This window comes from Venturia canescens, chromosome 1, assembly GCF_019457755.1.
Source record: "Venturia canescens isolate UGA chromosome 1, ASM1945775v1, whole genome shotgun sequence".
NCBI classification, from domain to species: Eukaryota; Metazoa; Arthropoda; class Insecta; order Hymenoptera; family Ichneumonidae; genus Venturia; species Venturia canescens.
In genome coordinates this window covers 30,844,710-30,856,937 of record NC_057421.1, presented here as the reverse complement: position 1 = coordinate 30,856,937, position 12,228 = coordinate 30,844,710, and the positions used below count along the sequence as shown (strand labels likewise).

General features: G+C 37.3%; 1 protein-coding gene across 2 annotated transcripts in view; it reads left to right on the top strand.

Moving 5' to 3' along the window:
* dnc (phosphodiesterase dunce) overlaps positions 1-12,228 on the top strand; it is a 423,146-nt gene that overhangs the window by 106,577 nt on the left and 304,341 nt on the right. The window contains exon 1 of one of the 2 annotated variants that reach the window (XM_043424775.1): positions 12,132-12,184. The exons of the other annotated variant lie outside the window; for it this stretch is intronic. Within the exon in view, the coding sequence (XP_043280710.1) occupies positions 12,147-12,184 (38 nt within the window). The 5' untranslated portion in view covers positions 12,132-12,146. Of the gene's footprint in view, positions 1-12,131; positions 12,185-12,228 lie in introns of those variants that run through there. 2 annotated transcript variants of the gene reach the window in all.

Sequence of the window (12,228 nt, the reverse complement as noted above, 5' to 3'; positions counted from 1 at the left end):
CTTCCACCTTATTCTGTTCCCAAGATCCATAATACCTGTCAGAATATCATCGCAATCAGCAGCTGGTTATTAAAGATTTTTGTCAAAGACAATGATTATTTATTTGTCCCTTCGGAAAAAATGTCGATTTTCATGTAATATTTGAGAGCTTGAGCTACATTACGACATAAAATGACGGAAATCATCAACTTTCGTTGATTTATATTAATTCCTTCGTTCCGTGATCGAATCTATTGATATTAATGGTAACTGAAAAATGTAATTTCGCAACGAGGAAAAATGTGTTTCCGCGCAACGTCTCGTTTATTCCCATCCTGCTCCATCTCTTAGACCCGGCCCGCTACTTTTAATCTTTGCTGGTAAATGGCAAGGCTCAGAAGAATATGAACGTATAACAAAGGACCAGGAACTTTACATGTATATATATATATATCGATGTATAAATACAGCACAGTTTCTTTTGTTGGAATAAGTTGGACTGATATAATGTACAGACATATATTTATGTGTTATATGAATGATCCTATAAAACTCTGAGTTCGATTACGTCTTCATCACGTTCAAATACAGATATTATTGAATGTATATATATATTCACTCGTACGAGGAGTCTACTGACATTGTCCCAGAAATATTGTCAATAGCGAGAGATCTTTCTTCGGCCTTATATATATATTTCCTTTCTTATCGCGTTTTTTCAGAAAGTCCGTTCTACTTCATCACTTCCTCTTAGTCCGACAGAAATATCGTCGATTTTATTTGAAAATTTGAACTTATTGGCGCAATCAATTGAATTTTCGTCGTTCCAATTTTCACTATGATCTTGTTAAAAATTTTATTGCTCAACAAAATAAGCTTGTGCGAATAGATTTTTAAACTTTTATAATTAAACTTTTCATCGTGTAATGAGCTCGGATATGTATCGTCAACGCCATAGTCAACGCCATAGACGTATGGGGTTTACAATTATATGGGAAATTACTAGCAAATTTAACATCTAACACAGAAATATTACAGATTTCAATGGAAAACTCTAAGAATATTTGCAAATGCGCCCTACTATGTGCACAGTAAAGATAAAACTCTACACAATTACCTGAAAACACCATATGTCAAATCAACCATCCACGAACACAGCAGGAGATACACACAAAGACTCCAAAAGCATGAAAATGCACTGGCTCGCATACTTCTCGATCGAACCAATGAAATATGAAGACTGAAACGTATAAAGTCTCTCGGCAAACCAATGATATGAAGAAAAACATACAAGAACATCGAGCGCAAAGCCAATATCATCGCTAGATAAAATGCCAGTGGTCATCCATCCTAAACTATAAAATAAAATCGACAAATTAAATGGCACGCACATTGAATGTTCCCCACGAAACATATTGTAATTTATAATATTGTCAATTTAAAAAAATGTATTTCAACACTTTTGAACGCGAGTTCCGCATGAATCTGGTATGAATGTCTTGTGGAATTGGAGAAAATTGATTACATTTGTGTTTTATCGTGAACACTGATCCGGGTCTTCGATCATTTTCCTGTGGAAGCAAATGCCGTGATTTTTTTTCTTTCCTTTCATCTCTTGCGTTAGATTTCGTACCTGACATTAAACGATTTTAACGGTAAAGCAACGTAGATATGACCATGGTTATAAAGCGGGTCGGTAGAACGCGAACCTGTCGCGATAGTTTCCTCGTTTAAAATTGGCACTTGCTGTCCGTCAATTCTGTTATCCTCTTTCGGAGCACGCGTATCGTCAATATAGAGGATGTGCGTGGGCAACGGATGAACGATGTATTATGCATCGAATTTCCTCGTTTTGCATACTTCGGAGCTCGATAGTGTTCCGCATCGAGTGTCATTCACTTAACCACGAACGGGAGCTATTGCGATAGACAAAAAATGCATATAATTTCGAAGAAATATATGCATTCAAATAAATCGAAGAAAAATCTACGATTTATTTGCCATGAAAAACGTTATATCGTTTAAATCTTTTATTATTCCATGCAGAATTAGAATGTCTCTCAAATCCGAATTACCATGCACTCGCGAATATGTTGATGAAAATAGGCGAGTAACTGCTATTATTATGACCTCTAATTATTTACAGTTTTGGTTAAATGGCTTCAATTATTTTCCAATTCCAAGAAATGCTCGGTTGGATCGTTCGCTTTGTATGATTTTATAACCATTGGCAAGTTATTTTCAAAGCAGTGAAAAATAAGTGCTGGTCACCGTGAAATTTATTTCGTTCCTCGTAGTCAAACGGAACATTAACGGAATCGTGTCGATATACGCATATCTCGGTGATCTAAATTCGTTGATTGTCATCTTGTAAACTCGCAGTTCAACTCTCATTCTCTCGTATGTATGTAACTAGGGGAAACACACATGACTATAAGCAAATAGATTCTGGTCTTTGCGTACTATAACGAGACACGATATTTCTGGGCTATCCTGTGTACATCGCAGTTCCATTTCGCGGTAATGCGGCGCCCCGTCTCGGGAAATACCCATTTCCACCACTGATAATTGGTTTCCACCCCGATGGCGCTTGGGATATCTCGGAATATCGCCGTGAGTGCTGTTTTCCATCGACGAGTCAGCCGATGGACCAAACTTGCGCGCAAAAATATCTCAAGTTAGTAAATAACCTGCTTGCACAGAAGCGAAATTGCTGCTGTACTTATTTCAAATAACAAAACAGGATGTAACAAAACTCAATGTCGGTTATATATAAAACATGGCTAGGCTGCGTTAATTGTACGTCGTTTCAGTTGTCACCAAAAAATAACGAATGCATTTTTTTCATTCGACAATTAAAATTTTCGTAAGGAAAACCGAATAAATTAACACTGTTGAAAATTTAGTGGAGTATGACTTTTGTTTGAATTTTTATTGCGAACTTTTGTTTGCATATATAACGACGCAGATTAAGGCAAACTCTTTGAGCTCGTTTTAATCCAGCTCGGAATTGATGAATACAATGATGAGATTTTCTCGATAAAGTTTCCCATTTCCGAAGAGAACCACTTTACTATTTAATAAAGTAATGTGGGCACGAAAGTATCTTTGGGAAAAGCATGATCGGGTGAGGATTTACCAGCATAACACACATGAATAGGTCACTTGAAATCCTCCCAATTGTTTTCGGTCCCGATATTTATGATTCAACGGTCCAAGTCCTTTACCGGAGAAAATCACAAGGCTGTTTTACCTAACAAAATATTTCCAGTTTTTTGATTTTTCGATTATATAACGTTGTTTTTTTGAATCACGAATGTTATTCTAATGTAACTAGGAAAAGAACGTGGATTCTTCTCCTTCCGTTGCATCGGTGATAGCAGAACGTTTTTCCTCTTTCTGCGCATTGGATTCGGCCTTTTCTACCTCCGCCTTTTTTGTGTCTGTCTTTGTTTGTGGCTCTGCCTTTGCTTCTATCTCTTTTATGCTGCATCTATTTCTGCCAGGGCTTTTTATATCTATGTCTCTGCTTTTTCTTCCACTGTCTCCTTTTCTCTCGTCTCGCGAATATTTGAAAATGTAAGACTACAGAAAAATGAAATATTCATACTTTTGAAGTGCGTTAAGCTAGCCAGTTTTATTACGTGAACCACCACGGTCGATAGAAGAAATATAAAAACTGTTTGAAATCATGTCTCTTGCTGTAAAAAGACTGAAGTAGCGACTCATTTCTGATATTATTATAGTATACGCGGATGTGCTCGTCTCGAGTCGCTACCGGAGTATTCAATGGTATATTTCTACTAAAATTGATGCTTGAAGCTTGAAGATGATAATTTTGTGGTCAACACAGAACAGCAAACTCGAATCATGTTTTGCGTGTAGAGCCAGATTGTGGCTGGTGGTGTTATTTTTTTTGGAAGCAAAACACGTTCATTTGGCATCCGACTTATCGCGAGAAGTTTTATCGTGAATGAACGTTTCTGATGAACAAATTTATCTCTAAAACTCACATTTCGTTACTGTGAAAATGGATTAAGGAAGTTGTAGCGCGAAGTATCTTTAATTTATTTTGTGCCTCGACAAACCACGTAAACATGGCCTCTTATTAAAAATCACGCAGTAGCTGTACATTTTTTCCCATATCTCCGTTATGGATTGGATAGGATGGAACAAAATTTGAACAGTAGAAAGATTAAATATCTCCAATCATTTATCCGGCTTAAAATTTGTCGAAGGTGGCTTATGACAGGAGTAGTAATCACTAAAATAAGGCATGACACTCGCTTCTTTCCAGACCGTCACTAGAGATGTTGCAACGTTTCATATTCGAAGTTATGTGCGCGTAATTTGATATTTGAATGTATGTATCAGGAGTGTGTGTGCAATGAAAAATTTTTACTAAAAGGATATGAGTAAGAATGACTATCAATGTTATAAATTTACAAACAATTTGAGAAGTACTCTTTTATTTCTATACACATTTTCGTATAAACGCAAAGTCTTTTTGTTGAGAACTAATGCATTTCACGCAGTCGATGAACCGTCAATGAAATATGATCTGTTTTTGAGCACATAAAAACGAGCACGTTTTTATAAAAAATGAGCACGTCCACATAAAAACGAAAAGTGACGTTGACAGATGAACTATGACGCTGAAGTTTCCAACGTTGGAGTCCAACGAAATGATCGAAAAAAACTCTCCAATAATTCCAGTAATTCTCCTATTTTGTTCCCTGCCAAATTTGCGATTCGTAGTTTTTCAAGCTGCACCAACGATTCGTGAAATAAAAAATTGGTGAATTACAAACGTTTTTTTCGTTCATTTCGTTGGACTGCAACGTTGGAAACTTCAGCGTCGTGATGAACTACTATTCAGGTTAAATGATGGTCTAGTATTTTTATGACTAGTCAAGTAACTGAATAGCTTTCTTAAGGAACGCGGTGGTGGATCGATGACAAGTATCGCATGAAAACAATTTTATAATTTACTTTCTTGGAAAAAATCTTCAGACAAATCGCTGACTGAAGCTCACAGGCTGCGGTCGAAGAGTGATGGACTCGGGCTCGCTCCTTGCTCGATTCGGTTGCTCATGACGCCGTTTTTATTTAGAGGTTTAGAGATGAATTTTTTACGCAGAGAGCATAATTTAGCGATGAGATCGTTCCCAAAAGGGTTCAGGCTTAATTCGTTTCCGTTTTTTTTTCTTGATTTTCATTAGGATGCCAGAATAATATAGAGGCGTGTGCTCACACCCGCATGCAGGTATATATAGATGGACGACGTATAGGTTGAGTACGCAGGAACGTCCGTTGATTACGTTTCATCCGCACATCATCACCTCGTAATGTACGACCAGTGACGTTAAGGGGCGGGTAAACAGAATAATGAGGCTCACGTTATAGTGTGGGAACATCCGTTCGTGAATAAAATATAATTAAGCGTGCTTGCCGCTGATGATGTTGCGTTCAGTACGGATCGTTCGTATTCATTTATTTCGAAGGGACGAGACTTTCTTTCGTAAAATAATGAGGACTGAATGTATGTCGATATATCGAACTTATCTCTGTTTTTAAGGTATTCCTTTCACCAACTCGAATATTCTACAAATAACTGATTTTAAATTACAGTAAAGTAAAAGCACATGCGAATAGATTGGCGAAATTTCAGGTCAGGTTATCGAATTGAAACTTCAAAAATCGTAAAATTTATACGGGAGCTTATGGAGGTTTCATCATCACTGCATTTCTATTCAATAATTCAAATACCGAATATTAATTCTAAATTCCTGATACAAACTGTCTCACGGATAGAAAAAAATGTAAGGAACCCAGTGTGACGATAAAAATAAAGGGTTACCGAATGTTTAAAAGAGATATTAACGATAGAAGTTGGAAAAATGGCAGAAACTTTTCCTATATAACCGCGAATTTTGCAGAGGTTAGGAATCAGTCAAATTTCGAGTGTCCTGATTTGCGCCATACCAAAAAATGCGCTCATGCGAAAGGAATACCTTAACTCAAGACATTCAACGTTTTTATCTATCGTCAGGGAAATTTGTAAACGATTTCGTAAAGACCGAAAGGAAAGAAAAATTGGCGTTGCTGTGGAATTATCAGGTTTTTGAACGTATTCATTTTACGCTTTTAACTTTTTCAACGATATTTTTTAAAGAAGATATACAATGATATTAACGAAGAGTTAAAACGGGATTCGGTGACGCGTGAAGTACGAATTTGACATACACCCAATTGGATAATCTGCCCGCGTTGTTTTCCGTGCTTCAATTTGACACCGTTTTCCCTACTCTCCGACTAATATCGTATATATATGAGAAAAAAACATGCGATGTCGCGTGCAAGCGTAATTTGAAAGAACGAAGACGTGTCATGACCGCGAAGCAAGCCGAACGACGTCATTAATGTAACTGCTACATACCCGCGTGTATGTTATAATGAAGAAGGGCAACAATGATCGCGACGTCCATGAAGATGTTAAACGGGACATCCTTTTTCTCGTGCGACTTTGTATTTACCCAACACAAAAGAGCATTTATTAATGATCCTATAGCCGAGGGTCTAAGGAGAAACGCGATAATTTGGATGAATATTCATTAGAAACTGATAAACGAATTTAGATTCGTGGCGAAAAAAAAATTGCCAGTTCATCATCGAGTGAACATAAATTTTACAATATTTCCTTGGTGAATTGTGCAGGAAAAAATAGCACAGTTTAAACCTTTGTCAGAGCAAAATAAGCAATTTAAAAGTTTTCATTCCGTATTGACTTGGAAGTTACAATGTTTATGGTAAAAACCTCCAAAATGGGCGATCTCGAAACCTAACGGAATCATAGTAATTTTTACAATTTTTTGCGAATAAAATTCTTCCATCCATATATAGTTAATTTTCAGACATTTTGGCGGATCGGCAATACTTGTATTCGAACTCTTGGAATTTTACTATGTTCAACTCAATAAGCAATTGGGGAATTTGAATTTGAAAACGATATGAAAATTACAAAGTTTTTGGTAAAAACCCCCAAAATGGGCGATATAGAACCCCGAGCATTATGGCGACATAGCAATATTCTTATTATTTTTTTCTCTCTACGTACAGGAAACGTCGCAGTAGCCCTATTTTTTTTTCAACTTGACCCGAAATATCGAATAAAAACGCAGTAGTACAAAATTTCACTCGCTCACGTGCTTTTGCGAATGATTTTTTTTTCATCCAATATATAATAACGAAGGTGAAATCAATCGTTCCTAGTGCTCTCTAGTTTCTATTAATCCTCCTGTTATTTTTCAATATGTTCGAGTTGATTGCTACAGAATTTATGTTTTGAACGTGTGGCTCTTTTGCTGTTTTCCGAGTATTTCATTATTTTTCCAGTATTTCATTTGTGGAAACAAGATTTTTATCATTTGGATAGAACAGTATATCTTTGGACGAACGGTCGAGCATGCGAATGATTAGTGAACATAAACCGAATAAAACATCAAACGATTTGAATATTTTTCTACTTTGGACGAACGATCACAATCCACGAGAAAAGAATTTTTCCACAATATTCTCTGTTAGCATGCTATTAATTGTTCAAATCCATGCTATAATCCCCGGATAAAAGTGTACTCTTGAAGTTATTGTCGTTTATTCCACTCAATAGAAATATTTCAAGCTCTGTACGTGGTCGTAGGAAAACTTATTAAATCGAGATTTTCTGCTTCGTTTATGCAGCCTGTTTCGTCACGTATACAACTTTGGATTATATCATGTTTGTGAATCTCTCGTATGAAGAGCGTTTAATTTTCGACTTCAAAGCATTGTTAAATTCGATGATACAAGCTCTATACAAAACACACGCTCTCCTAAACACATTGGCGTATGACGCTGGAAATGAAACTATCGCCTGGGGACTAATTTTTTACAGCATGCTGCGTACATACATAATAAGAGTTCTACTGTCATGCCCGGTTACGCAAGTTTTTGATGCACGTATCTCTTCAAAGTCCTCGAACAGCTGAAGAGCGACACTTGCAATTATTCAATTCCACGCTTCTTGCCTCTCTCTTCCTCTTCTCTTCGTCTAGTGCTCGCAGAGTTGAAACTAATGTGAGTAAAAGATGTCTTGGCCCGTGAAAGGTCCATTTTCAGATTAGAAAACTTAATTCTGCGCGTCATTAAAGATCAATCAATTTTTGTACAATTATTTAGTTAAGGTGTTTCCAATAAATGCGTGACAATTCTGGAAATGAGAGAAAAAAGTTGATCATTTTTTCTCCTCACTCGACTTTACGGTTTGTCTTTCTAGTATAAATTTCTGAAGATCTTAAGTTTCACAAGTGACAATCAATGTTTATAATAAAAAATGGAAAAGAAAAAACGTTTTCGCTCGTTTCACATACTTTGCAGAATCTAAAATCCTGAAGTCCGCACAAGCATTTTTCGTCGTCACTATATATCAGAGAAATACGACGAGGAACAAAAAGTTTTTCGATTGGTACTACATTTTATTCGCCTACAGACATAATCTCTGCGTTATACGCAAGAGCACCGAGTAGAGATTATTGCTTTGAATTTAATGCGGATTTGGCTGCTTGAGAATGCATCAACCGGCATTATTGCTCGCGTTGATGCATACGCTCGCTTCGGGGTAAGTGGACTTAACCGTTTTCGATGAAAATAGAAGATATTCTTTTCGTTTTGAATCTCATTAAAGTTACATTTTCCAAACGACGCTTGACGCATGAACGATTTGTATAATGCTGCTCGTTAAGGGTGAATGATACAAAAGTCGAAATAATTAGAAATTGATCAAATTTGGTGATAATGTTCTTCAACATCAAGTGCGAAAACACAAATTTTTTCAAAATTTTCTTCTGTTTAGTTATCGAGTAATTACGCATTAAAGCAGATTTCTTATGCCTGGAATGTATACCTATATATATGGAAACGCTATGCTTATACACGTGAACTTTAGTAATCAATTACTCGATAACTGTACAGAAGAAAAATCTTAAAAAATTTGTATTGTCAAATTTGGCACTAAAGAATATGTTCACCAAATTTTATAAAATTCTGATCATTTTGAATTTTTTAATGTTTTTAGCATGGTTTAGCATGGCAACATTGTATCGCCTGTGCAATATATCCTTAAGGAGGGTGGCTACGTTCGTCAAATTGATAAGAAATTGATCAAATTTGGTGATAATGTTCTTCAATATCAAGTGCGAAGACACAATTTTTTTCAAAATTTTCTTCTGCTTAGTTATCGAGTAATTACGCATTGAAGCAGATTTCTTATGCCCGGAATGTATACCTATATATATGGAAACGCTATGCTTATACACGTGAACTTTGGTGATCAATTACTCGATAACTGTACAGAAGAAAAATCTTAAAAAATTTGTATTGTCAAATTTAACTCTAAAGAATATGTTCACCAAATTTTATTAAATTCTTATCATTTTGAAATTTTTAATGTATTTTACATGGTTTAGCATGGCAACATTGTATCGTCCCTAGCCACCCTCCTTAAACTGGTTTATTCGAAAGTTGCATCAGCACGAATGTACTCAGTTATATTGTTTTATTCCAGTCTGATGCGACGAACAAACTCGCATAGCTTGACAATTTTTTCATATCGAAAGCTTACATACAAAACAAAAACGAGCACAATTTCATTTTCGAATCGATTTTTTTTGCGAAATGCACTGTGCTTCTGTTAGCGGCGTAATGGATTGGAAATTAATATTTAAAGTGATGGGAGTGTATTACTCTTCGGGATCGATCCAACGCTACAAGAGTAGATATGAGTTTGAGAAATTTGCAAATATTTTGCAATACATTCTTTTTTACATTCGCGACGTCTTGCTTTTTTTTATCCAGTAGCGCAGCAGAAATGAATGATTCGATATTTTTTCTCGCGATCGATGCAAGCACTTGCCGAACGGTTGACTAAAAATCCGAAAAAAAAAGAAATAAATCCACTTATGAAAAACACTTTATACGTTCGGCGTCGTGCATGGTTGCGAGCACCGGTCTCACGGCAAAACATTTTAAATATGAATGCGTGATTTTTTATTTCATTTTATTTCGTTTTTCATAGGTTTTTCAAGACTTCAAACGAAAATCCGTCGACATTTATGGAGAGTACTTTAATTTGCATATTCAAATATATAGCACATTTCCCGCATTCAGCATGAAATTTAATTTCCACGTTTTACTAAAGTTGAATCCGACACGGGTTTTTCTAATTCAATATTTTATAGCATGAGTATGATCATTGAATATCAATGTCGTTAAATTCGCTGTTAAAATGGCTTTGAAAAAGTTGCAAGTTTCCTATTCCGTATTTTTCAGTTTATGCGTAAAAAACTTGCTTTTTATCGACATTTACTAGCTTAAAATAGATGATTTTTCGTTAATAAGGCAGAGTCTAAGTTCATAATAGCAAAGCGTCCTTTTAATAATACCTTTTCTGAAAAAGGTACGCGTAGAAAAGTAAACTGACGAAGAGATGAGAGGAGAATACTGTGCACAAGTATTTGGCATGGTTAGACTGAACGCTCAAGCTCTCACGACGTATAAGTGCGTTGAACGATAAGGCAATTTAAGCAGTTTAAGCAGTTGAGAAAATATACCGTGGAACGATTTATTTCCATTATTCTGCACTCTCTTCAGAGTTTTCTGTATTCGATGCTGAATCGATGATTTCCGGTATTCCTTAAAAACTCTGTAACAACATAATCGTGCGTTTGACAGTTTAAAAAAGAGTGAAATCTTAGTTCTCGCGGTGGCCTCTTTTTGCGACGGCCCTGATCGCCTCTCGGTCACGTGGAACCCGGAAAATCCGTGTCTCAGCCCACCAACCCTCGTCCAAGCAACGTTTTCCGGATGCTACGTCACTGGCTTGGGTGGCTGTATGCGGCCGGCGCGCTTGTGGGGTGGAATCGTGGGCACGCGAGAGAGAGACGAATCGTTTCTCTCGTCAGTCGGGTCTCGGCCGTCGTCAACGTCAATACCCGACGACGGCGCATACAACCGAGATAAAGAGCGAGTGGGATAGCTATAAGAAGAGTTTGTCGGTTGTGCTCGTATGATCAGGGCCGAGCTTGCGGGTGTAGCCCTAAAACGAAGATACACAGAAACACACATACGAACTCAAACTCACTCACGCCTATCAGTATGAATATATAAAAGTGTATGTTTATTTATATATCTATATATCCACGTATATCCATAAATACGTACACTAAATTTTGCTCGTACACGCTGGTTATACCGGCCGCCCCCAAACTCTCTTTTTCTTCCTTCTAAAACTCTTTTTTTCGTTCCTTCCGCCAAGCTCTACTCGTTGCTTACCCCTTTGTCTCACACTCGTGAACCTTGAACGGCCTCGAACGACGAACGTGCTTTACAAACGTGTACATAGACGTAAATTTAAATAACTATAGATTTATATAGACTCGTGTGTACACGTACATTTTAATAATATCGTATTCTCTCGTGTACGTGCATGTACAGATATTTATGTACAAATAGGTCGAAGTGTCAGTTCCCCCACGTGAAAAAAGCTCGGTAAAGAGAGACGCGGAAAGGGAAGGGCAAAGTAGACCTTTTCTCCCTTGCCTTCTTTCTTACTCCGTTCTACATAGACGCGATAAACGCGTCACCCTCCGAAACTGGGATGACGCGAAACTCGCAGTTTCATTCCAAACTCTGCGTCATATTTATCCTCTTTTTGTACCGTTCGAAAAACATGCCACTTTAACATTAAATATTCAGTTATTCGATTCCCCTTTTTCTGCCCCTCGCCACTTTTCGCTTCCTCCCTATATACTCAAATCTTCGTTTTCAATAATATTTTTCATTTCCTGCTTTTCGGTGCTTTCGCTTTTACGGAGATTCAGCTTCTCGCGTTCGTTTACCGCAAAGTCACGAGATACGCGCGCGTTTATGCTCCCACACACGCACCAATCGACGCGCACACACACGCGCGCAAGTAGGTATGTACCTGGACCCATACGTACGCGTATATGCATGTATATTTATATGTTTGTGCGCAGCGGCTCGAAAAGCCAGCGGAGGAACGGACCGCACAGCATCAGTGTGTTATCAAGTGACCGCGAGGCAACAACGTTATAGTTGAGGTGCGCGAAACGATGAGCATCTCGTTGCGCACGATATCACGCGAAATTAGGTGATTTATTATTTCATCCGTCGCCTATCACGCGAGCTCCCCAT